Genomic DNA, 27,442 nt, shown 5'->3' with positions numbered 1-27,442 from the left:
TTGAGAAATAAAAAAATATCCATCCAAGAAAAAAGTTTTATTTAGAAAAGGTAACATTTTCTTGGTGAACCCTTAAAGCGCTTCACATACAACATGACAACAACATCACTCTGTTCTGTATTATTTCCTATGGCTCGCTGCACACAAATGTTTTTCTCGTGGCCAGCCATGTATTGAACTTCAGCCATGACTGTGAAGTACAGTTATGTGAGGAAAATGAAAAATAAATAGTTTTTATAAGCCTTTATGCAGTCGTATGAAAAGTTAGTGCTTCTTTTTAAATAGTTTGCTCTTTTCAGACCGATTCCGAGAAAGACTCTGTGCAGTATAACCATTAGCAAGTTTGTGTTTAAAGGAATAATTTTTCACCTTATCAAGGAAACTGTGTTGTGTACTTGCCCTCATTTTATTACTGACCTGTTGTCAGCAGGTATAAGAACACTGCTGCCACATGCTACTACCAGCTATTGACTTGTTTTAGTACACCATCATTAATAGCTGAAAACAGCATTTTGTCTGCAAGAGTATTAGAGTATTTGTCTGTTGCTTAAGCAATCAGCAAAAATGTGCAGTGGTTATAGTTGCATTGCTATGATCTTGGCCTTAGATGGTCCTTGTTTGTCTTTTGTGTCTGAAGTAGTCTGTGCTTACCTTATTGTTGATTACAACTCCTGTATCAATAGGGAGTAGACCAGCCACTGGGCAGGAAGATGTTGTCATGGATAATTGGACACTGGGCACAGTAGAGGATTATTAATGTGTTGTGATCTTAAGCAGATGAAGGCCAGCTCTGGGAGGCTGCACTCTTTACCTCAGGAAGGAATGAGGGAGGAGAAGCATCTGACAGCTGGATGTCTTATCATGCTGTCTTATTGTGCTTGGTAAATTTTTACAGCCAGCTTGTATCAGGAAGAGATTTTAGCGAGAAGAGATTTATCAAAAGAACATGCATGCTGTAGTCTGATGTTATCAGGGAGTCTATTTTTAATCTAATTAGCACATTTCCCTATGAACAGCAGTCATCCAATTGCACTACTCATGCTGGATGTTCGCATGATTTTTAACAAAAAGGACATATTTCATACGTGTCCATTGTACACTGTATGAAGGGAGAAGTTGATTGCCTATTGCATGCCTGCTGTGTCCTTTATAGGTGTTAAAGTGTATTTTAGCCACACTCAAGCTTCTGAGGTCTGAGGTTTAACGCTTGAGTTCCTCATTGATAGAAGACACCATCAAAGTTTTATTCCAGTTTTTTGTGAGAGTCAGACTGAGAGAAACGCCTCAGTAAAAGACTCCACTTTAAGCTACTGTGCCTCAGGGTTTGTAGGATGTGTTCTGACTATCTGGGTCACTTCGCAGTGGAATTTACTTTTTTTTTTTTTTTTCTCTTTTCTTTTTTTTTCTAAAAAACTAAATGTAGTGTTCTCAGATCAGTAGAGGCTGAACTTAGATATGCCAGTTTCATTTAATATGCTCTCAGCTGAGTCTCCCCAATGAGTGTCTAATCTTCTCATCTTGGTACAGATTGAGTGGTTGGAGTGTTGGGCAATGATAACACTTTGGGCTATGGTAGACTTTTAAAATAGAACTTGGTTGATATTCAAGGTGATTTTGAAGGCTACTGCAGATTCTAATATACTGATATGGAGGTTTGCTTTGTACCCTTTGGTAGTGATAAGAGTGCATCCTGTTTGATGCTTTTAACTTGAGTACCTCAGCTGCACACTAAACTTATATAATAAACATTGTTACAAACTGACAAGTGATGACAACTACTCTGGTATCCAAGTCAATAGCACTCTGTATCAAAGTCAGGTATTTTGAGGGAGTGGCATTTTTTCCCACTAAACAGACACTAAACACGCACACACGCAATTGTGTGTGTGTGTGTGTGTGTGTGTCCCCTAGGACCTTCCTGATGAAATTAACATGAAATCCACTTCTTGCACACTAATAATGTGCTGATTAAATATTAAACAGAGTGGGGGCTTTTAGGGGGGTTTGCAAGGATGGCCAGAGTTTCATCTCCTTACTTCATGCTCGGCACACGTTCTGCACGTGTCCACTTTAATTTTACCAGCTTCCACTTTTGTTTCGCAAACATTCGCCGCCTGTCAAGTCTGAAGACATAATATCCTCATTAAGGCTTTTGAGTTAATGGTATTGCATAACTGTGTGCATCCCGCAGAAGAGCTCTTATGTCATAAAGCTCTGAGTAATTGCTGTTCGTTTTGGATGAAACAACTGGCGTAGTAATGACCTTTAACCCCAGGTTTCCCCACTCTGGCAACAAATTGGTGCTGTACTTCTTTAGAAGGGTTAGGGTTAGAGTTTCATTTGAATGTTTGCTCTGTTAAACAAAAGACTAAAGAATAATGGACTCGTGATGGGGATTTCAAAGTCTAAGTTAAACTGCAATGCAAGAGTTTTGAAAGTTGAAAGTTTTAAGGAGAAAGCTTTTAGAGGCTGCATTGTAAAACCTATTATCTTTTATTATTAGATCTGGCAGAGGCAAATGTCTGGCAAAGATATTAACTTTCCAAGATATATATATATATATATATTTTTTAATCCAATTACTTCACAGTACAGTTGTTACCACTAACCTAAAGTTGGTTGTGGGAGTTTTATGGAAATTGCTTGGTAATGTGCAAATATTTTATTTTCGATTAAATTTGTTAGCCACATGTTACTCAACAGCTAGAGATGATTGTAGAAACCTCAAAATACGGATGTTTTTAAATTAAGGAAAGGTTAAGAATGACTACATCTGTTACATATTTGATCATTGTCAGTGCCACACATGATGTGCTGTGCTGTGCTGTCCTGTCACCAGTGTGCAGCCCCAAGCAAGCCTTAAACACATACTAGTGGGCTGAAAGAACAGGAGATACGCTTGAAAACGTAACCAAGTATTGATGTTCTTGGCCTCAACATTAGAGCAAGAGATGGCATCAACCAACGTCACCCCCCAAATAGCTCAGACCACCATCCTGCTGCTTTTTTCCTTAATCTGAGAATGGAAGAAACAGTGGACCATCACCTCCTGACTCATGGTTAATGTACTGCCTATGTGAGCCTAAACCAGGGACTCACATTCCCATCCAAAATCCAATTAACAACCTGTGGCCACGTCCACTCTTCTGTTCCAAGTCCTGCATTCATTGTTGAGCTGACATTCCCACGTGGCGAGGCTATGGACTAAGCATATGAAAGGATAAAAACTGCAATATGCCAACTTGGCAGCTGAAGTAAAGGAGTGTGGCATATTGGGGAATATTCGGTCATGTATGCTCGCTCCCCAAAAAATATGTTTAACTTTTTAACTAATTCCTTGCTCAGGGCTGATCAAAAAGCTTTGGAAAGCTTTTGAAGTAAGCATTGATGATGAACACCTGGTACCATAGAGAAACTCATAAAGAAGCGTAGTGATTTTGACTTATTTTGAGCAGTGGGTTTAAAGTGTAATGTGCTGTGAACGATGTGCAAGGAATAGAGAGGTCAAGATGCCAGTGTATTTTTGTCCAATGTGCTCTGAATATGTAGTAGCACTGAACATTTTTGATTTCAGAAGTCAGGGCTTCTGATATGTCAAGCACTCATACTGGGCACAGGGTGTACGAGTCTCCTGTGCAGCGTGCTCAACTGTTGTTATTGCTCATCCTCATTTCACGTTCTTAATTAGCTTCTGTGCAAGATTAGATTTTAAAATGAGTAACAACTTCTCTTTTTTTTTCTTTTTTTTTTTTAGTATTTTACTGCTTTTGTTCAGCCTACTGATAGAAGATCTTAAGTGCCTCAACTCGCAAAGCCTAAAAATAGAAGGAAACAGTAGCTATGGGACATGGCATCTTTTGCATAATGAATTACGATGAGAAGCATTGCTGGAATATCTTTTTTATCCTTTATCTGTGTTAAACAGGGAACAGTTTCTAATTGTTCTAACTGTTCAGCAGAGACGACTGATTATCTTTACAGCAAAATCTAAATAAGCCAGACGAAATGTATATGGTGAAACTGGGATTAATTATGGGATTATCACAGTGACCGAATGCAGATAGTGACTGATATCCATTTCACACAAAAAGAAAACCTGTTTTGTTTTGGTTTTTGGCTGGACCAGATGTTTGTTTGGTCATTTTTTTTCTTTTTCTGATTGCTGAACACTTTGAGTAAAGGAAACAAATAAGCAAGTAAATAAATATTTCTTTGACTTGTGATGCAAACGAGAAGCTTTCGTTAGCATATTGCTAGTAATTTTGATGTTTGTTACTTATTTATTACATTTCTAGGCATTTGGAAATGTTACATCAAAAGTGGTTGATGTGAATGCGTCTTTAAAAAAAAAATGTTGTGAAACACATGACCACATCCATGTTGTGAATTGTTTAGCCTGGGTTAAACAAAGAAATAACGGTCATAGTTTTTTGAATGACAAGTTACAGTGTTAAAACCTCTTTATCACACTCCTTTTCTTTACAACATCAGCTTTGGAGAGGAAGATGTCAATGCGACAGAGCAGAGATGAGCTTATCAAGAGAGGAGTGCTGAAGGAGATCTTTGAAAAAGGTGAGCTGATTTTCTGCAGTTTCTCTCTGATTTAACAGATGGAAACTGTTTCAGATTTAAGTAGAAATTACAAGAAGGGTAACGGTGGCGTACCAAACTGAAAGGTCCTCAGTTATTCATCTCCTTGTTAATCAGTAGCCTTTGGTGTGCACTCTTCAAGATTTGGCACAGAGCTTCAAGAGATAGAATCTTTCATTATAGAAAATTTGTGGCTTTAAAAAAAAAACCCCGTTTGATCTGGATTTGATGTGCTTTACACAACCTAAAGATATATTTTATTATGTTTGAGTCGCACAACAGGGGGCTCGATGCCGCAGGATATCAAAAACAAAGTCAGAGAAGCTCGGCTGACTCTTGCCAAGATGTGAGGAGAGCAGATAAGAAAGAAATGATAGCCTGTATATAAAAGATAGACACAGCTTCTGGACCTTAAAGGTGAAGCCAAAGCATTGAAACTTTTTTCTTTTTAATGGCCCAATTTTTTTTTCTGAGGGAAAAAAAAAAAAGAATTGTACACAAGAGTGTGGGAAAACAGCGCTACTGATCACTTGATCTGTGAGTATAGTAAACAGGATTTGACAAGTTCAAGATCATAATTGCTAGTTTCATGTGTTATTGAATACAACATGATATTCATTACACTGAATACAACATGATATTCAAAACACATGGTAGGCCTCAGGTTTACCACTTCTCAAACCCAGTTTAAAAATATAAAGATGGCAATCATGAGAGGGCTTAATTAGGATGGGACTTGATCAACCAATGACTGATGTCATAATAGCTACGTCCATCTTTTATATACAGTTTATGGAAGATTTTGGCTTTCATTATTTTTTGAAAAACTGAGTTTAATAGCTAAATGTGAAAACACTGTATGCTGTGACAGTGAATGAGTACACATTGCAGAAACTCAACAGCTCATGGAAAAGCAAGAAAGACAAGACAGGTGAAGCTACTAAGCAGTGGTGACTAAAACAACCACTCATTACAGCCAAGGTATGCAGAAAAGCATCTCCAAACATGGAACAAGTTAAATGGTTCAGTATCTCCCATCACAGTGTTGAAAGCTACTGTATTGTATCATAGATCCTTCCTAAAGCACCGGCCTCAAAATGAAAGCCTAGAAATGATCCCTGAATAAAGAGCTTGAAAAACTACAACAAATTATTAGTTTGTTATCTTTAGTTAATAATAAAAAATAACAAGTCTCCTTGAGGAATTTTTTGAATGTTAAAAAGATTAGAGGAGTGAAACGTTGTTGTGATTTTCTATTTAAAAAACAAAGTCCATAGCTAAGATGGAATTTGGGAATATGGGAGGCATGCTGTATAAATGCACTGGCAGTCAGAAAATATGTGAGCAGCACTGTGACTTGCACTGTCAGCCTTTAAGTGTGATCATGCAAAAGAAAAAAACATCAAATGGATGAGAACTATAAAAGAATTAAAATTCAAAAGTTCTGTCAAACTGCTTGTCTGCTGCTGTTCCACGGTCTGGTGTGTGCTGATAAAAAAGCTCTCGGGTTTGTAAACAGTCCAAGCCCCCAGTGTCTCAAAAACACATCAAGTTCATTTTAAACTTAGTTTATGCAGTCTTTTTAGAAAGTGTCTTTCTTGTGTAGTCAAATGCATTTTTGACTGTTTGCAGATTGATAGTTTTTTCCTTGTTTTAGCAACCGTTGAATTCCGATCCTCAATGGATGGCAGCGTCTGCACTCAGGAGCCCTCTATGAAATCGTCGATGGTCTTGCCCACTAAGAAATCTGTTGGCTATCCAGGTGACCATCAGGACAACCCTGCCAAACCACCGCTTTACCATAAACAGCCTCCTGCTCTCCCCCCAAAGCCTTTCTCTAGGATCCCAAACCACAGCACAGGTCAGTTGTCCTAGATTATGGTCCGTTCCATGCCTGTGCAGCTTTAATCACTCCAGGCAATATGTTTTTTTTCTAGAACTTTTCTTTAATCCAAGCAGAATAAATACAACATAATATACACTTGATTTAATATTTTTCCTTAAAGTGTACATTGTTGGGTGTTGCTTCATTAGCTTTAACTGTCAAAAAATGATTAATTTTAAAAGTAAATAGCAGGTACTTGTGTTGATAACTGCTTTGGCTTTAAACTGTACCTGTACAGCCACACATGCTCATAGGATTATACTAGTCTCATTAAATCCCTCTCTGGTTGGGTCAGCTGGCTTTATCTGTCATTGTCAATCTGTCAGGAGAGAGAAGTGGCATTACTCTGGTGTAATTCCCCCACTCTGGGCTGATGTTTGAGCCGTTTCCACTCATCTGTGTTCTTTGTTTATCTATCTGCACCATAAACTGCAATAGCTATGCCATGCATGACATTCATATAATAAGTCCAATGAATCTTCTTTTTGTCCTTTTTTTAATTTTTTAACAATTCCCTAGATTCTTGCCAGCCAATGAAGTTGCCCTGTATGCCTGGGGGAAAGCACTCTCCACCTCTGCCACCCAAGAAAGTGATGATTTGCGTGCCTCCAGGGGGGCTGGACTCCTCCTCATCCTCCCCTTCTCCATCCCCCAACCCCCTCAACACTCTCCCACAAAAGTCTGCCCCTCCCCAGGGCATGCCTTCCCTACATGGCACCTTACTGCCCTCCCAGCTTGTCGGTCTAGCCGGTCTACACCAGAGCCACGGTCACCCGCTCCAGCTTCAGTACGGCAGCTTACACGCCCCCAGTCGGATCATCGAGGAGCTCAATAAAACCCTGGCACTCTCCATGCAGAGGTTTGAAAGGTTAGTAGCTCTCAGTTCTGGTCATTAAATCTGATTGTGGGAAGGCAGGGAAGGATTATGGCTCAGTTTCTGTCTGTAAATCACATGTAATATCTTAAGTAAACTTAAACAATGCTGCATGTGTATGTTTAAAAATGACACAGATGGATCTTATGTAACAGAACTACACTCATCAGTCACAACACGGGGAGGGCCACGATAGGCAGCAGGAGAACATTAAATTACAGAAAACATAGAAAGAAAATGGACAAATGTAATAAACTGATCAAATTGTGATGCTGACCAAGACGATATATTCAACATGTTGAATATATCTGGGACTCTCCACCATTTGGTCTAGAACTGAAGAAGCTTTTTGGATGAGAGGTGAAACATCTTCAAAAAACTTGAAGGAGTCCAGTCATTTTTCTTTCCAAGTTAGTGTACCATGACCTGGATGACTGAGAACCTTCACATGCATGAATATACCACCAAAACCTTCCCGGGGAGCAAAACAGAAAGGCTGCCTGGTCTGATGAGTCACATTTTCTTTTACATCATGTTGACACCTGGGTGTGTGAGAATTGGTTATCCGTAGAAGACATGAGTGCAAGATGCACTGTGGGAAGAAGATGAGGTGATTCTCAGGGAATGTTATGCCAGAACTGCATACACATATTATATGTCATGGTAAAAACAAAGTACACCCAAACCCAAGGTTTTAGAATGTAATAAAATAATAATAATCATAATCGAGCCCTTAGCAGGTCTTAAAATTAGGTAAATACAACCTCAGATGAACAGTAATAAAAGACATAGTACAACATGTCACTATTTATTTAAAAAAAATAAGCAAAAATGCAAAAGCAGTAAGTGAAAAACAAAGTACAGCCTTACTGATTCCATGGGAATTAAGAGGGTAAGTAGCAGCTAGGTGCTGCAAATCAAATGCAATTGATGAATTGATTGGCAGCAAGTGTGAGGACCTCTATAAAAACAGCAATTTGGGTGGTAATGAATCTTAAAGAAGCACTTATTGCTGCATCAATCTGGGAAGGGTTATGAGGCCATTCCTAATTTGATGTTCATCATTCTACAGTATATAGAGTATGAAATATTCAAGAGAGCTGCTGTTTCCAGGAGTGGGTGTCCTATCACATTCATCCCAAGGTCAGACCATGCAGTGGTCAGCAAAAAAAAAAACCCAGAGGGATAAATTTCATGCTTTACTGGCCTCAGTTGGCATGCTAAATGTTAAAGTTCATGACAGTTCAATTAGAAAAAGACTTAACGAATATGTTTTATTTGGAAGAGCTGCCAGTAGAAAGCCTCTTTCTATCTAAAATAAATAAATAAATAAATATGGGAGCAGAGCTTAGGTTTGCAATATTGCATGTGAAGAAGACTTCTTAAAAAATGTCTTTTGGACAAAGAAGACCAAAGTAGAGATGCTTGGCCATAATGCACAGTGCCATGTTTGATGAAAACGAAACAACATATTAGCACAAATACCTCATGTAAGGCAAGGTGGTGGAGGGGTGATGATTTGGGCTTCTTTTGCAGCCACAGGATCTGGCCACCTTGCAGTCACTGAGTTGACCATAAACTCCTGAAATGTAAGAGTCAGATGTGAGGCCATCTGTCCAAAAGCTAAAGCTTGGCTGAAATTGGGTCAAGCAGGACAATGATCCCAAGCACAGCAGAAAACCCACAGAATGACTTTAAAAAGAAAATAATTAAGGCCCAGTCAAAGTCCAGACCTCAGCTGACTGAAGTGTATCTTCAGAGAGCTGTGCATAAACAAATGCCCACAAGCTTCATTGAACTGAAGCAAAATTGTAAAGAAAAATGGTCCAAAATTCATTCAGCAACAATGTGAAAGGCTGATAAAGTCAAGCAGAAAATGATTACTTCAAGTTCTTGCTGCTAAAGGTGGTATTTACCTCATTTTAAAACCTGGCAATACCTGATAACTTTTTATTATGTCCTTATATGTAAAACCGTAGAAATGACAGAGAGTTTAACTACATAGACAATGCTGCAGACCATGTCCACCCCATTACTAAAGCAATATTTCCTGATGGCAGTTGCTTGGAAATGGTGTAGCATCACAAAGATCTGAACTGTTTTTACTTGGCCTCTAGATTATCATTCCAATTACACATCAGTGGTATTTGTTAAAAAAGTCTCATCTATACAGGCCCTGCATCACAGTTTGTAGAACTTAATGCATCTGATGCTAAAGTCCTTGTGTCTGATAGGAGAGGACACTTTCCAAGAGGTCTTATGGAGTCTGTGCACCAGAAAAGAGCTTCTTTATTAGCAGCAAAAAGGGGATCTGCAGTTTTAGGCAGGTGGATTTACAGTTACATGGCTAATATTAGTATAGCGTTTAATGCAGATTTTCCCTTGCGTTTGCTAGTGACATTTTTCTTCTACAAAGAATTGATTTCTTTTCTTTTTTCTTTTTTTTTATCTGATGAGTTTCTGGTCATTATGGAGTAATGAATGTCTTGTTACTAAAAGCTGTCCCTAGAACAGGTCTAATCAGAGTAATCACTGAGAAATGTCATTAGCATAGAGTGTCCTCTTTTATTAGTATTTGTTTTTGTGGCACTGTGTCTGCCACTTTCAGATCTGCTCTTGTGTTATTGAGGTCGCATCCTGCCAGCTCTGTAGCACTACCATACAGGTCTAAATCGGCACACTGCCTCACAGGGCAGCATGGCCTAATTTTGAAGTAAATGTGTGTATGTGTGGGCACAGGCGCATGGAGTAGGCGTCCCTCCAACAGTTGGCCTGACATAACATGACCAGCTGCTCTTTACAAGAGCTGCATTTCTTCATGTTTGGAGAAAAGGGACATGATAGCGGATTGCACATTATGTAACCTCTTACATTAGGATCTCTTTTTCACCAAAGCTATTCGAGTAGGGATAAGGAAGTAATGGCCCTGATGTTGCTCACAATTAGTCTGAAAGCCTGACGTGGTTACATCACAGTGTCCCATCATAACAACCTTCAGCTAGGCCGTTATTAATGAATCTGTCATATATGTCACTGCTGCTTGCTAGTGCCAACCGGTGACTGCTTGTGAAAGTGAAGTTTATTCTCGTCAGGCTGCTGTTAATAATGCAAGTTGTATAATCCGTTACTCTTTTTTTCCTTCTGTGCAGCTCAGAGAATTGCATGGTATTGCGTAGGGCTTCGCAGAAATGCAGTTAGTTGGTATTCAGGCTTTTTGTACTGAAGTTCTCTTTCAGCTCCAGTTACACAATGTATCTCCCCTCGCTTTATACTTGGATTAAAAACCCACTAAGCTATCATTATGTTCTGCACCAGAAGCCCAAAGCCAATTTATTGTTTTTGAGCCATTTTCATTTTCTGGGTTTTGTGCGGGCTATTGTTTTAATAATACTGTATGAATTTAAGAAAAAAAAATGCTGAAAGATAATGGAGATGAAATATGATGATCTTCCCCATTTCAACTGGATTTTCTGGCTCAGGGTTTTCATAAATTCACCCTTTTAGCAAGGCCAAATAATATGGCCATCCTAATCTGTCACAACCCTGTTCCAAGAAAAGTCGGCATGCTGTGTAAAATGTAAACAAGAGCACAGTGCAATGACTTTCAAATAATCTATTTTACAATGGTTCTAATATAACATTTTTTTAAAATATATATTTAAGGAGACAATTTTTACTGTTTTAAGGTCTGTCTTGCTTGTTAGGGATTTCAATTTTCAGTGTCATATTTTTTTCCCCATTTCATAACCTGCCAGCTGTTTTCAGTGTGTGATAGGTCTAAACAGCAGATAAGCTGGCCAGTTTAGCACATGGACTCTTTAGCTACTGAGCTGTGCTTTTGTAATACGTGTATATGTTGTGATATGGCATTGTCTTGCTAAAATAAGATAAGCCTTCCCTCAAAAAGATGTCAGTATTTGGCAGCACATATTTCTCCAAATTGGAGTTGGCTTTTGAATTGCATGGTGAGGTTGACAAAGTATTTCTTATTTTAATTGGTCAGACAACAGGGCAGTTTTTCACTTTACCATACTTCCCATTAAATGAACGTTTTGTCTTTTACATGGTAGAAATGACATTCTTGAAGTGCTGTTTGCAGTGATGAACCATGCTTCCTAACAGTGGTTTTAGAAATGCTGCTGAGCATTATTTATCTGTTTTTGTTTTTTGTTTTTTATATATTTTTTTGAAATATTAATATTTTTATTTCATTAATATTACATTTTTTGCAGTCCTATCTCAGGGGCTAAAGGTGCTGTAAAAGCCATTCAGTCTTAATCTTTGGCCTTGTACCTTGTGCAGAGAGATTTCTCTCTATTCCGTAAGTCTTTTAATGATATGCCCTGTTGATTTTTTTTTTTTTTATATTTGTATTGAGAAGTGACTTTAACTTGTTGAACTTATTAGCTATTGGTAGTCTTTCACAGAATAGTGACGCCATCCTCATGTTTATGTCTGAAAGTAGTGTGTTCCCAAATTTCTTTTAGGCATTACACAACAACCCAATGTTTGTGATACGCACATAAAATATCATCTTTTTGTTATTTGTTTAGCATTCGTTTTTTGTTGGAAATTGTTCAGTCTATTAATATTCATGCTTGGCTCAGAACCATCATAACTTATCTCCCTTTCGCTCCTCTAGCTCTGCTCTGCACGGCGGTGGTCAGTGTGCCCCCTTAGAAAGAAGAGAAGTGCCATCTGTGATCATCGACTACGAGGACGATAAGGAGAACCTGCCTAATGAATCTGACTATGAAGATCTACCCAGCATGTATAAGGATGAGGATGATGATGTGGATGACGATGAAGACGATGATGAAGATGACGACTCAATATTTACAAGTAAGTGGCAGCTGTCATGGTAACACAGAGTAGTGAAATTGCACTACTGCACTATGCTCATCAGCAGATGCCTGATCTGTCCCTTAAGCTATTACTGTCTGACTTTTGAGGATGTTATTTTGATTTAGTTTATCAAGTACGGTTGGTTATTTATTTATTTATTTATTTTTTTAAAACTATGCACCCAAAACATTTAAAAATCCCTGTTTTTTTTTTTATTTTTATTTTTTTTTATTTAACTATAAAATGTGATCTGTTTTATACTTGGCAGGTATAAAGCTGGGGATCTAGTTTGATTATGTAGCTCACTTTAGGCTTCTTTTTGTGATAATTAACTGTGACGCACACATACACACTGGGGCATGCCTCGTTTAGTTAGTGTGTGTTATATGAAATACCAAAAATAACAGTAAATGTTAAGCTAAGGATTAATGTCAGTTGAGATAACTATAACATACCTGTGCTACAGTATTGCTTGGTCTGTGTTTTTTAGTTGTTGTCAGATGGTTGTTAGGCAACATGATATCATAATATGTCATGTATAATTAAACTTTTCTAGACATATAAATTAAATCATACTATGGTTTTATGTAGCATTGTTCATGCATAAACATAGGACCAATTCTGTGCAGTTATTGAAGCTAACTGCTGTTGGTGGTGTGCATGAGCTGCATATTTTGTTAACACACCCCATTCTTTCTGTGAATTGCTCACTCGAGCTGCAGTGTGACCTCTCCAAACATGTGCATTTTGTTCTGCACTAGTTGTAAGTCAAATTAAAGTCACAGGTAGGGCATTTGAGAAACAGGGTGCCTTAGCAGCAGAAGTGTCTTTCTCTGTTCGCATATCACTCCAGTCTTGGCCTCCCTTCACTGGTTGCCTGTAAATTTTAGGTTTCAGTTTAAAATTTTAGTTCTAACCTTTAGGGCCCTGCATGGTCAGGCTCCTCAAGATTTATCTGACCTGCTGAAACCACATACATCTTCTCGGGCTTTAAGGTCATTAGATCAGAGACTGCTGGTGGTACCACGCACTCGTTTTAAAACTCGTGGTGATCGGGCCTTTCAGACTGTGGCACCACGGTTGTGGAATTCTCTCCCACTGTCTCCTCGCTGCACGGACTCCATTGATTCTTTTAAGAAACAGCTGAAGACATTTTTATTTAGAAAAGCATTTGATTAATTTCTTCTTATGCTGTTTTTATAGTTTTATTGTTTTACATTGTTTTATTTACTGTTATATTGTTTTTATATTCCCATTTTCTGTGTTGTAAAGCACTTTGTGATTTTTATCTGTGAAAAGCGCTATATAAATAAATTTTACTTACTTACTTCTACTTACTGTTTTTGTTTGGACAGCTCATGTTTGCAGACATAGAGACTGTTTGTTTGACTGATCATAATTGTCAGGGCTCCTTATTTCACATGAAGGCTCTTGGAACTCAGATTTAAACTAACCTTCAAAGTAGGGCCGAAAGATTCACAGAAATGTATCTAGAATTTAATTATCAGCCAAAACTTTGATGCATATTCTCTTGGAAAAACTGCTGAACTGTGCAGAATGCATGGAAGGAACATAATGTTAGAGAGCTATTGTTTTAAATCCATGGTATAAAATATTTAAAACTCTGTTTTCTGGAAGATCCAGAAAACAGAGGCCAAATAGCAAAGATCAGTACATTAAACCCCATTTTCGTATACTTATTTTTACCATACCAATACCTATTAACCATAACTATTTTAACATTTTGCATTTCAAATTTAGGTACACTGGCTCAGAAGGTACTAAGAAAAGACTCTTTGGCCATCAAGCTGAGTAACCGTCCATCTAAGAGGGAACTGGAGGAGAAAAACATCCTGCCCATGCAGACAGATGAGGAGAGACTGGAATCTAGGCAGCAGATAGGCACCAAACTCACAAGGTGAGAATCATACGCACATGCTTTTCTTCTTAGCCTGAATACAATTACAATACAGCCACAATTTCTGGGACAGATATTTCCAGCGGGCCTGGCTGATGTTGCTGTAGCCAGCCCGATAACAGCTGTTGGGCAACAGCACTGGCTTTTCTCAGCCATTGCAAGCATTTGTTTTACTTTGGGCTGACAATTCCTAATGTCCTGGCTTAACAGTATTGTGACTCAGTCCAAAGCCCATGTGAGTCTTATTTTTATTCAGTCTTTTCTATCCTTTCAGTTTTTTCCTTCCCAATATCCGATAAGGATAAACGCTTTATTTCGTTAAAACGAGTCTCTGAAAATGGAGCTGACCTAATTTCAGTGATGCATCAAACTCCCCCCTCCTCCTTTTTTTCCCTGCTCTTGTCTTCTCTCTCTCGAGTGCTCTCTCTCTCTCCATTTCTCTCTCTAACCCTGTCTCTCTCTCACTTTCTTCCTCTCCTGCCTGACTCCCTGCCTCGCTCACTGAATCACCACAGTGATGCATGTGCCAAACTATCTCCACCCGACTCCTCCACACAGCAGCACCGCGCAAGCCGCTTCATATCAGCAGTTTACACACACTGCAGTGATGCCGTGTGTGCAAGTCGTAGGAATGTATATACATATGTTGAGGTCATGAATGTGAATTCTAGTAACTGAGCAGATCAAACAACGCAATGTTTGGTCTCATTTGATTTCACTGGGCTTTATGAACATGCGCGACTAAATAAAGCGGATGTAATGATGTGGTAAGGGGGCAAAGAAACCACCAGCTACTTGGTAAAAATGAAAATCTGAATAGTGCAATTCGATATGAGATGCGGCACTGACGGAGTATTACCTAGAGACACTGGCACTACTCCTCACTGTGACGGCAGCACAGTACATGTTCTCAGACATACTGTCTGCTTAGTTCTCATGTTCCAGCTCTGTAACAGCGTCTTTTATACAGTATCACCTAACAAACACTTTCCCATTTCACTCTTTATTACCAACGGCATTGTGTCCTTTAAAGTAGTTGCTTGTGCCAGGCCAGTTAGAATTGATTATGATAATGCTGATCTAGGACACGCTGACCTCAGCTTAGTTCTGCTGACCTGATTCACTGGGAAAAGTATGGAAAGTAAAATGAAGTGCTTTTACCCTTCATAAAGTTAATAAACGCACGGTTTTATGCTGTTTTTTTTTTCTTTCTCCGCTGGATTTAATGACTGTATTCATATTTTCATGTAACATGTATTTTATTATTTTATTCCTTTTTAAATTTTCCTTTTTTCCTTGGGCAGATTTCTTAGGCGTTCTTATATCTTATTTGTGTGTATTGAATTTCTGGATGTAATTACAATGATGTTTGTCCTTCTAAATGCTGCTAAATAATTGGTTGGTATAAGTCAGCAGCAGCTCAGAGAGAAAGAAACTAAATCAATGATTAAGTGATTTCTCACTTCCACGCATCATTGATATCTGGAAGGGTTACAAATTTTACTTGTTCAGAAGGAATTTGTATTGTCTGCAATACTTGCACCAGGTTCAGAAACAAGCACTTTTTAAAATATTAATAAGGCTGAAAATGTTTAAAAATACTTTTTCGGGATTGTCTGAAACTGACAACTTTTACTATTCTAGCCATGTATCAAAACATTCAGCTGTAAAGAATAAAGAGCTTAAAGCAAAGACTTGGGTTTAATTTGAGTGGTTAAATAAAAATATAGCACTAACTATATATTTTAATGTCACTCATCTCCATCCACTCCACCATGCCTGCAAACTCTTCTTCACCTCTCTTATGCACCTCACTATCTGCATTTTCTTTACATGGTTGACCCCAGGTATTTAAACTCATCTACCTTCACCATCTCTATTCTTTGCATCACTTAAACTGGTAAAAGGTTCAAAAGTAAATGGAGCTTACTACATAATCTTCAATCCATGCTGAGATATCCAAAAGCCCAGTCTGGGATTTAGTGCCTGGACCTTTCTTTGCACAGAACTATGTCTGGCTACAGGCTCTTATTTTGATGAGCAGTAACAGGTCAGATCTAAAGAAACTGAGTCAATCATTGATCCAGTGCTCAAAGACAGATCTACCACCACTTGTTTTGGATAGATTGCTATTGTAAGAGTCTCCAGCTGAAAGTATTTTGAGTGACTGACTTTGTGCATCTTAGTACTTCCAGCCACTTAATAAGCATACTAGAGATAACCTGTACACAGCACATCTACTCTGATGTTGTATAAAATAAAATAAAAAGCATATCTGGCTATTCTGTTTTTTGCTGTGTAGGTGCTGTATGCAGTAAATTTGTAATGACCTTTTTACTCAGCAGCTGAAGGTGTCACAGTCATATTTTCCTGATACAGCATCAGATAAGAGTTTGGTGGTTTGGGGTATCAGGCTTTGCTTTTAGCCTTATTCCTGCATCCCATCACTGCTTTATCATTGAGTCATTGTGGGGATTGGTGATCATGAATGAGTGACGTTTTTGGATTTTCACCTGTCAAGCTGTCATGAGGCAAGAGCTTAAATAAGATAAAAGCCTTTCAACTAAAACAATATACAACTCTGTTGCTCATAAATAACTTCTACAGGACACAAGGAAGAATGAGAATTGAGGTCATTTGTATTCAGTTCAGTTTGAGAATGCATTTTACTCTAAACTTACTCTACGCGACTTATTCCCAGCACTATATAAAAGTGCTCGTTCTGTGAGCCAACGTGTCAATAAGATAAACTTGTCGGGAGTCGATGTCAAAGCTGGGAAGTGAATGCTCTGCAGAATGTAGGGGAGAAAAAAAATGAGCTTAGCAGCTTTTTCCTGAACTATACTGTTTTGGAACACTTCTTGTCCTTTCAAAATACCCTGAATTTTCATGTGTGACGTGACTGCATCACATCAGTTCTGCAAATTTGGCAGCTGCACATTCACATTGCGGATCTCCCCTTATAAAACATCCCAAAGGTGTTGTGGATTCGGATCTGGTGACTAATGAGGTTATTGAGGTGACTGTACTCACTGCCACGCTGATGTGCCCAGTTAGTGGTGACTTTAGCTTTGTAACAAGGTGCATCATCAAGCTGGAAGTAGCCATCAGTAATTTGTAGGAAGAAAAGATCAACTTGGTCAGCAATGATACTCATACACACAATGGCAGTCAAACAGTGAAAGTTAAAGGAATTTTTTTAATTTATTTTTTCCTCAAACCTCCAATCCACAAAGTAAGGTTGGTCCATGGTTTGATGATGTGGATCAGAAATTCTGATTACATTTATTTCTTAACTGTCTTTGCATTTGTGCTTAAGTTTTTGTGAGCCTCTGCCCACTGCACCCTCAGATTTCTATTGCAGCCTGTTGGCCTCAAAGTTTGAAATTGCATTCTGAGGTGCTTTGCTGCTCTCAGCTGCACTTGCTGGGAGTGGATTTTCCGTACCAGGCTAGCTGCTCTGTGGCCTCTCATCACCAAGATGTTTCCCCTCTGTAGAACTGCTCCTCACTGGGTTTTTTCCCCCCCCATACGGTTCTGAACTCTAGAGACATTTGTGGCTGAAAATCCCAAGAGATCCACAAACCAGCTTGTCTGGCACTAACAAAGTCATGTTTTCAAAGTCATTCAGATGTTTGATGCGAACATTAATTGAACCCCGTGACTGTTAAAGTCCTCTTAATGAGAAAAACCTGTAAAATATTTGGATGTATTTTCTTTTTTTAAATGTGATAATCTCAAAACTGCTCCCATATTGGTTCAGACTTTCCTCGCTGACCTCCTTTCTCTGATTGTGTGCTGACTGTGGATTTCTGTTTCTCATCAGACGCTTGAGTCAGAGACCCACAGCTGAGGAGCTAGAGCAAAGGAACATCCTCAAACGTGAGTATCTTAAACGTGTGTATTTAACATTACATAGCTAAAAATGTGCAAAAAGGTCCCTCAAACGTTGCGTTTTAGCAACACATGGCCCACATTTGTAGCTGCCTTCTTGTGCATGCTGACTGCATGAAGGGCAGCGTGGAAATTTCTTTTCTTTTTTTTACATTTTTTTATTAATTTTTTTTAAATGATTATTATGAGACCCTGTTATGTGAGTGCTCGTGGACATGCATCTCTTTCTTTTGTTCCTCCTCGATCTGCCTTTTCGTGAAAGTCATGCAAGGTAGCAGGGTTCCCCGAGGAGTCATGTCCACAGAGACTGCTTTCTTAGCTCAAACACATGCAGTATCAGAGAGAAGCAGTTCTGTTTCCTGGGACTCTGCAGATCTCACATCAAAGACTGATTTACTATCAGTTCCTGCTTTCCCAGAGGCTCTTGGATGATTGGCAACAGTACAAGGGGGAAAAAGACAAAGTAACAATTTATGACTGACAAGTCATGTCCTCCCTGTCACTCACACACATACAAAACCAAGGTTAAACAAACGGGACTTTATTTTGTAATGAAGCAACATCTAAAATCCCAAACTGCAAGTAGTACTGGAAATGGAGTGTGTGTTTAGTACAAGCATAAATACAGACTGACTGGTGAAGCTTTTTGCAAACAGCAGTGTCCCAGTGTGCTTCTTGTTTACTCTTGTCTCTCGTTTTAACTTATCTTTTTGTTTTGTTTGTCATTGTGATTCCAGTGGAATCTGCAGGACAACACATACAGGAATTTAGTGAGGAATAAGAACTTGATGTAATCAGCAAAAGAGAACTATATACATTTGAAAAGCTCTGGGACAATGTGAAAGAAACAAAGCAATCAGTCACTCCTCATGCCTAACCTCTCCTAAAAGCATAAAACAGCCAATGATGGAAGCTTTTTAAGCTTTAAGGGACTTATCCAGTTAAGTGTGGAACAAATGAGGCATTTTAAGCAAGCGGCGCGCTTGTACTTATTTCACAAAGAGCCCCACTGTACGGATGCCTGTATTCAAAGGTTAACACTTCATCCTTTCATTCTTTGCAGCTCGCAATGAGCAGGAGGAAATGGAGGAGAAAAGGGAGATAAAACGAAGGCTCACGCGAAAGGTGAGTCCAAAATAGCTCCAAAAGTGTGAACCCACACTTGCTCTTTTGGCACTTGAAGGGGCAAGTTGTTGGCCAGGATAAACAAACACTATGACAGTGAGTCATCTGATGAAATGGAGTGTGTGTGTATGCGTGGGCCTGGTGTTGGTACTTCTCAGGTTCCCTCAGGAGACACTGATGCCCTTGTTGCCCTTGTCCCTTCAACATGTTGGATGCCAAACTCTTAGACCCCATAGGGAGGTGTTGAGCATGTTCCCATCCCTGTCAAATTAAAGAATAACACTTTCTGCTCACCTGCAGATATGCTTCTCAAAACAAAACCTCTCAGCTGTTGGACAAATACCAATGATGATATATACTTTAAAATATGCAAGTTTTTAAAAATGCAAGAATAGAGAGAAGGGTTTTTTTTTTTGTTTTTTGTTTTTTGAAGTTGTAATCAGAAACATGGCTGTAACTGAAAGCGATTTACTCCAAGGTGAACCAAGGTCAAAATAACCAACATAACCGAGCTATTTTTTCAAAAAGTAGTGCTACCCAATTCTCAAGAAATCAAGTAAAAGATATGTACTCTAACCATGACTCCTTAGAATATGTGAACGAGGAGGAAAAACTGTAAAATAAAATGTCATGTCATCCCTTTTGCTTCAGCGCTATTAAAGGGAATTAATCTAAATCTACTTCCGGCTGCTCCCTTACTCACAAGAAGCCGCCACAGTGGGTAGCTCCTCATGTTTGATTTGGCAGATTTTTACACCAGATGCCCTTTCTGACACAACCCCAAAGGGATTTGTGTCTCCTTCCAGGATCAAACTGTGGATCTTTCACTTGTTATGCAAATGTGTAAACCAAGTAATGGAAGAACCAGGCTTTTTAAACAGCAGGGTGTTGTAATACTTCATCACTTCATCAGGCAAGGACCTGAGTCTAGCCGTTCCGAAAGACACCTCATAAGTAAGGAAGGAGACGTTACCTCACAAAAAAATAGATCTACACTCAGGCGTAGAGCCACAGCACCCATTTTAAAGGTTATATATGAGATTCTACATGAGGCAGTGGGAGCTTTTCATTATGCTGTTATGGTTCCATGTTCCTGAAATATTCATGCATCACTATGTGTGTGCAGCATGTTATAAATAACTTACTTTGCTGAAGACTAACTACATAAAACCACAGATTTCCAATTTGACAGCTTTAGTATGTCTGCCCTTGCATTTTTCTTATTTTTTGCTGGGTGTACCTGAGAGGAGAGAGGTTAGAGTAATGAAAAGCACCCTGTGCAGCTGAAGATAGACGTGCAGGTACTCTAATCTAATCCATTGTTTGTTAAATTTTGCTTATTGCTTCTTAAACTAAAATAAAGTTCTATGGGTTTCCTTTATAACCTCACTTTCTTATGAGAATTATGATCAGTATCTGAGTAAAGTAATCGGTGTCAAGCAGAAACTGAAATGTTAATTTGAGACTTTTTCAACACAATAAAATATCAGGACTGGTTTCTTGACCTCCTCACTCTTCCTCCTGCATAAGAAAAAACAATGCAGGCTGAAGACTTTCTATGAGAAATGTAATATATGTTTTTAATTTTCCTCATTTCGCTCCAGCTGAGCCAGAGGCCCACTGTAGAGGAACTGAGACAGGCCAAAATCCTCATTCGATTCAGTGACTATGTGGAGGTGTCAGATGCCCAGGACTACGACCGGCGGGCAGATAAGCCCTGGACCCGGCTCACTGCAGCTGATAAGGTCAGTTTACTAATCTTACTGTTAAAATTAGATAATCTCTGATATTCTCAAGATTCCCCCTTCCCTAATTTGATTTGTCACTCTTAAGCTCTGCTTCTGTGCTTCTTATGACACGCTCATACAGGGAGTGCAGAATTATTAGGCAAATGAGTATTTTGTCCACATCATCCTCTTCATGCATGTTGTCTTACTCCAAGCTGTATAGGCTCGAAAGCCTACTACCAATTAAGCATATTAGGTGATGTGCATCTCTGTAATGAGAAGGGGTGTGGTCTAATGACATCAACACCCTATATCAGGTGTGCATAACGTCCTTTCCTTTGGCAAAATGGGTCAAAAGAAGGACCTGACAGGCTCAGAAAAGTCAAAAATAGTGAGATATCTTGCAGAGGGATGCAGCAGTCTCAAAATTGCAAAGCTTCTGAAGCGTGATCATCGAACAATCAAGCGTTTCATTCAAAATAGTCAACAGGGTCGCAAGAAGCGTGTGGAAAAACCAAGGCGCAAAATAACTGCCCATGAACTGAGAGAAGTCAAGCGTGCAGCTGCCAAGATGCCACTTGCCACCAGTTTGGCCATATTTCAGAGCTGCAACATCACTGGAGTGCCCAAAAGCACAAGGTGTGCAATACTCAGAGACATGGACAAGGTAAGAAAGGCTGAAAGACGACCACCACTGAAGAAGACACACAAGCTGAAACGTCAAGACTGGGCCAAGAAATATCCCAAGACTGATTTTTCTAAGGTTTTATGCACTGATGAAATGAGAGTGAGTCTTGATGGGCCAGATGGATGGGCCCGTGGCTGGATTGGTAAAGGGCAGAGAGCTCCAGTCCGACTCAGACGCCAGCAAGGTGGAGGTGGAGTACTGGTTTGGGCTGGTATCATCAAAGATGAGCTTGTGGGGCCTTTTCGGGTTGAGGATGGAGTCAAGCTCAACTCCCAGTCCTACTGCCAGTTTCTGGAAGACACCTTCTTCAAGCAGTGGTACAGGAAGAAGTCTGCATCCTTCAAGAAAAACATGATTTTCATGCAGGACAATGCTCCATCACACGCGTCCAAGTACTCCACAGCGTGGCTGGCAAGAAAGGGTATAAAAGAAGAAAAACTAATGACATGGCCTCCTTGTTCACCTGATCTGAACCCCATTGAGAACCTGTGGTCCATCATCAAATGTGAGATATGCACAGTAATAGTCACCTGCACACACAGATATCCCCCTAAAATAGCTAAAACTAAAAACAAACTAAAAACTGCTTCCAAAAACATTCAGCTTTGATATTAATGAGTTTTTTGGGTTCATTGGGATCATGGTTGTTGTTCAATAATAAAATTATTCTTCAAAAATACAACTTGCCTAATAATTCTGCACTCCCTGTAGTAGCAGAAGGGTGTGTTCCTCCTCTTTCATAATGAAAAGTCCAACTCTGTTGTTTGGTTTGCCTTTGTGAAACACCCTGAAGCAACCCTGCTGCTCACTGTCCCGTGATCTAAGACTTTTAATGAGCTGTAGAGTTTGCTGAGCAGATATTCTGCATTGTCCTAAACACTACGGGCACACCTGAGGTCCACTCATGTGAAATGTGAGAAATCATAAGGATTCAGCATTTTGGTTATGCAACATCTCCACTTACATAAGAGTGTAATTGGACAAGCAGTGCCTCAAGAAGCCCCCCAACGCTGCTGTGCTGAAGTTTTATTTTGTTGGGGTTTTTTTTGGTTTGCTACTTCTGCCGTCGAACACAGAATTTTGTTTGGTCTCCTGCTGTGGACGCATCCTCCCTGAGGCAGAAGACATCCCCTTGCGTCACGTTGAATAGTAGAAGCAATCACCTGACCGGGGTTCTGTTACATGCTGTGACATTGTAGAGGGGATGTAAGGTCATTAAAAAAGATTGTATCGTACCATTTTTATATACAGAAGCCATGATTCACTACCCGCTGGTTTGGACTCAAAAGCTTGCTTTGGTGAGGCCCAATTGGTGAAATTACACCACAGTGCCCCCTGCTGATGCATTCAGATCACTGCAGGGTTTTTTTCCCACTCTGAAATCTGCTTTATTTGGAGCTTTGGATCCAAAGACTGTAAAAAAGTAGATATCGCTTTGATGTTCTAAAAATACAGCTGTCATGGTCAAATCTAAAAATTCCATTTAACTGTATTCTCTTTATCTGTCCTGTATAAATCAATGCTATCAAAACTTAATGCTATTTAAAGAGGAATCTATCCAAGTAAATCATCAACAGATTGTAAATTATGTTAGGGCTGTTAGAAGTCTCAAGAGGGGGAAACTGAAGGTTCCTGTGATGAGAGAAAAGAATTCAGAAGACTCATTCATGGCTTTGAGATGAGCATAAATAATGCATGAAGCATACTAAAAGGAGTCGGGGCTTAAAGGCTGCCGTTTGTGAGCTAAGCCTTTGCAGCTTCGCTCAGTCTTCTTCCTCTTTGTCCTCTGCAGGCAGCTATAAGGAAGGAACTCAACGATTTCAAGAGCAACGAGATGGAAGTGCACGAATCAAGTCGCCATTTAACCAGGTACAAACTACCAGCTTGCATGATTGATATCACTTCAAATGCAGCCAAAAATATTGGCACGCACGTGCCGACTTCTTCTTGAAACTTCAAAACCTCTCTTTTTTTTTTAAAAATATATCTTTCTAGGTTTCACAGACCATAGTAGACCACCACTGTCTCGAGCAGTGCCCAACCGGCGCTCTCCTCCACTGAGAACCTTAAGTGCTGGACAGTAAAATGGTGCCCGTTTCTACAATAAGGCCATGTCTTCTGAAATGCCTTTTCAAGTCCCACACAACTGAGTCGGTACTACGCCACAAGACGCAGACACCCACTACTCCATCCATGTAGTAGCACACAAAGACTCCAGCCGATTCACATTGCCCCCGCCCTGTGTGGAATTTGCTCGACTATCTCTAAAACCTCTCTGCTGAGCTCTCAGGCAGGCACTCAGTTCTGTGGCGATTGGATAGCAGACCAGTTTTCTCGTTTGCGATTGATTGGCACACTTGTGTCATCTACCGAGGGTAACTGTACCTTGGTATGTCAATAACACCAGTAGACTTGTCTCAGTGGACATGTTTTTATTCCTCTTCTTTATTACGCTGTCACACCAGACTCCTCTAGCCCTTACGGACAGCTTTTGTGCCAGGATGCAGGGTTGATTGTTCTGAGCTCACTATGTCATCAGAAGCTCCATCATTACTACACCTGCTGGGACTTTGGAAACAGCTTAGAGAAACAGGAGGAAGGGCGGGAGGGAAGGAGGCGTCCAACATTAAAATCATGTGCAATACTTTTTTTTTTTTTTCCTTCTGCTTTTCTTAGACTATAGCACCCCCTGGAGTGTCCTCTATGTCATTACTATGTAGTCCTGACTTCTTTCATGCACTTCTCACTGTACCGAAAATGCTGACATTTAATTGCTAACTGTGAATTTAAGAGTTGGGGCTAACGCCTGTACTGTCTCTCTCTTTAATGTATATTTTGTTTATACTGAAGAAGGTCGAATTTAAAGAAGAATCGCGTTTAACTGCATTTTATTCATGTGGGTCTTATAAATTTACTGTCAAAATTTGCAGCTGGTGGATATTTTCTGGTTTCCAGTGTGTGCAAGAATGACCTGTTTTGTATTATTTTGACAGTGTTAACTGTTTTTTTGTTTTTTTTGTTTTTTCTAGAGGCGCTCGGCTCATAAACGATTAATTTACATCTTTACATGTCAGTGCTTTGATGTGTGTGATTTATATCAAGAGATGACTCACCACATGTCTCTTTTTCTTTTGCAGAAGTGTGTGAAATGATCTTTGCTCATAACGTGCATTGTATTATACACTTTACTTTTATACTTGTGTCACCCAAGCTTTTGACGAAGCAATACCCAGTGTTTATAGAGAAAAGGTTAAACTGCAGGTGTACCCCCCCCCACACACATCATTGTTTTTTACTGTGCGTACATACTATGCCTACACTTCAGGGTTTAAAGTTTTCTTTTATACCTTACTTTAAAAAAAAAAAAAGAGAAAAAAAAAAAAGGCTTTATTCTGGGGGACTTTTTCAGCAATTTTCTTGACTGAGCCACCTGAAAATCTGCCTCTTTGACAGCTTTACCGACACATTCGGACAAGATTTGATGGAACTCTCAACGAAAAAGGATGCATTCTCTATTTCAAAAGATTTGAGCACTGATTTTAGTGTATTCACTGAGTCAGGATTTTTAAATATTTTTATTCCTAAATATAGTTTGCACTGTTAAGAGTGTGGCTTTAAAGTGGCCGTTGTTTCAAGGTAAAGTCCAAATGTGTAAAGTATTGTTGGATTTCTGAGGTGTAACCAGTGTGTCTCTTCACTTCAGTGGTCTTTGTTACCTGATCAGCCACCCTTCACCAGTAGTCCAGTGCTCACGAGCTTTATGTGCACAGAATATTTTCATTATTTTCTACTGTATTGCTTTTAAAGTTGCAATATGAAATTGTCAGATGAAGAAACAGTGGAGTTGAACGGCTGCCGGTCGCCTTTTACAATACATCTGTCTGCAAATTAACAGGGTTTCCCCTTATTTTTAAGGACAGCGATAGATGACATAATGAAATCAGGGAATTGATGACAAAAAAAAAGTTTTGCACTGCATGGTTTGTATGTGAATGGATAGGGGTTTGCTAGATTTCTGAAGAAGTTCAGATCAGAATCAATACACAAGTATTTTTCTTGTCCCTCCACCCCCTCCTTTTTTTTTTTAATATTAAAATGTCAATGGATCATCTAATTGCAAACACTTTAATATTTGTGGTATTTCGTGTTGGGAGCAGCTTCTGTATAATTCAGCCATCTCAACATGTTCTTTCATGTTTTTAAGTCCAGAGGTTCAGTACAAGCATAGTAGGAATAGGGAGGAATTTATATTAAAAATACACTCCAGTTCTCATTTTCAGCTCTTTAGTAACAACCTGAGCCAACGGGCTGAGCATGAGGTTTTTCCATTTTGCTGGAATCAAGGAACATGATGTCAGCAATAATCTGATTCCTTTTACATGTCTGTGGAGCAACTGAACAAAAACTGAATGCAGTCCTCTTTCCCCCCCATTTTTAATCTACAGAATACTATGTAAAGGATACATCATGCCAATTAAACTCCATTTCTGAATGCATTTACTTTGTATGCATTATTATTTTTGTACATATTTTAGGCTTGTTCTTTAACCTTGTAGTAATTACAGTCTGAGATCACTAAAACACACTCTTCTTTGGCTGTTACTAACTTAGTGTATATACAGTAAAAATTGTGCTTATGTTTTATTGATAGAAATGTTTACTAATAGTATTTACATTTCAGAGCCTTCTTCTTATGATCCAATAAACTTCCCTATTGAGACTAATTTACATTCTCAATTCAGGTGTAAAATATACCTCAGTTTAGAATATTACAAATCAGGTTTGGGCCATATGGTAATTCCTTATGAATACAGGGGAAGGGCCCTTTTTTTAAAGGAGGAAGAAATGAAATTGGAGAGCCATTTAAATGCAACATTAAAGGTTTTGTCTCACAAGTTAAATATACATCATCAAACCAGGGAACATTGTTAGTTAACTATAGCCTCCATTTCCTGTTCTTAGCTGACTGGAGTCACACCCAATGGGCTCTTCTGCTACTGTAGCTCATCTGCATCTAGGTTCAACATGTTCACATTCAGAGATGCTTTTCTGAATATGTTGGTTGCAACAATTGTTTGAGTTACTGCTGCCTTCCTGTTAGTGCAGACCAGCCTGGGTATTCTCCTCTGGCATCAACAAACCCTGGAGATGAGTGTGAGGGAATATCCTAGTAGGTAATCCAGTCATCTTGTTCTGCTTACCAAAATTCAGGGCCGTAGGGGGGCTGGTGCCTATCCCAGCTAACATGCACAGAGAGGCAGGTTACATCCTGGACAAGTCGCCAGTCTGTTACAAGGCAAACATATAGAGACAGACACAGTTTAGATAAACAATCTCTGAAATACTCAGATCAGCCCATCTGGCACCAACAACCATGCCTTGTTCAAAGCTGCTTAAATTACTTTCTTCCCCATCCTGACGCTCTGTTTGAACTTCAGCAGGTCATCTTGACCATATAAACATGCCTGAATGCACTGAATCACTGCCATGTGATTAGCTGATTAGATATTTGCCTTAAGGAATGGTTGATCCTAACAAAGTTGACAGTTTAAATAAACTATAATCCTTTAAGCACTGAGACTTCCGATATGTAGAAATACCATTTTCCATTTGAATATGTATGGTTATTCAAATGAATAACCACTCCTAAGCAGTAGACGTTAATAACATAATATTTTTAGTCTTTTTTTTTTTTTTGCAGGATCTTTAATTCCACACAGGTAAAACGTAGTTTTTTAAACCAAATTACATTGTGTGACTTTATACTGCCGTAATATATGCGGCAGAATGTGAACAAGTAGTCTGTCTGGTACAGTAAGGCTCGCTGTGGCCTCAACGCTCCACTAGATGGCGGAAAATACAACAGAATAAGTCGACGTACACTGAGCCTTGTGAA

The 27,442-nt window shown here is 39.2% G+C and overlaps 1 protein-coding gene across 3 annotated transcripts in view; it reads left to right on the top strand.

Annotated features, from left to right (window-relative positions):
- The window catches only part of LOC101476947 (phosphatase and actin regulator 1), a 50,390-nt gene extending 24,348 nt beyond the window's left edge, over positions 1–26,042 (top strand). For all 3 annotated transcript variants that reach the window (XM_004542751.2, XM_076876470.1, XM_004542750.6), the window contains exons 3-12: positions 4,492–4,572; positions 6,248–6,451; positions 6,995–7,343; positions 11,992–12,191; positions 13,956–14,112; positions 17,939–17,994; positions 19,070–19,131; positions 20,736–20,876; positions 23,339–23,415; positions 23,542–26,042. In XM_004542751.2, coding sequence (XP_004542808.1) covers positions 4,492–4,572; positions 6,248–6,451; positions 6,995–7,343; positions 11,992–12,191; positions 13,956–14,112; positions 17,939–17,994; positions 19,070–19,131; positions 20,736–20,876; positions 23,339–23,415; positions 23,542–23,557 — 1,343 coding nt within the window. In that variant the 3' untranslated portion in view covers positions 23,558–26,042. The remainder of the gene's footprint in view (positions 1–4,491; positions 4,573–6,247; positions 6,452–6,994; positions 7,344–11,991; positions 12,192–13,955; positions 14,113–17,938; positions 17,995–19,069; positions 19,132–20,735; positions 20,877–23,338; positions 23,416–23,541) is intronic.
- The last annotated feature ends 1,400 nt before the right edge of the window (positions 26,043–27,442 follow it).

This window comes from Maylandia zebra, linkage group LG18, assembly GCF_041146795.1.
Source record: "Maylandia zebra isolate NMK-2024a linkage group LG18, Mzebra_GT3a, whole genome shotgun sequence".
Taxonomy (NCBI): Eukaryota; Metazoa; Chordata; class Actinopteri; order Cichliformes; family Cichlidae; genus Maylandia; species Maylandia zebra.
The sequence above is the reverse complement of the archived record's forward strand: the minus strand, read 5'-3'. Positions and strand labels throughout refer to the sequence as shown.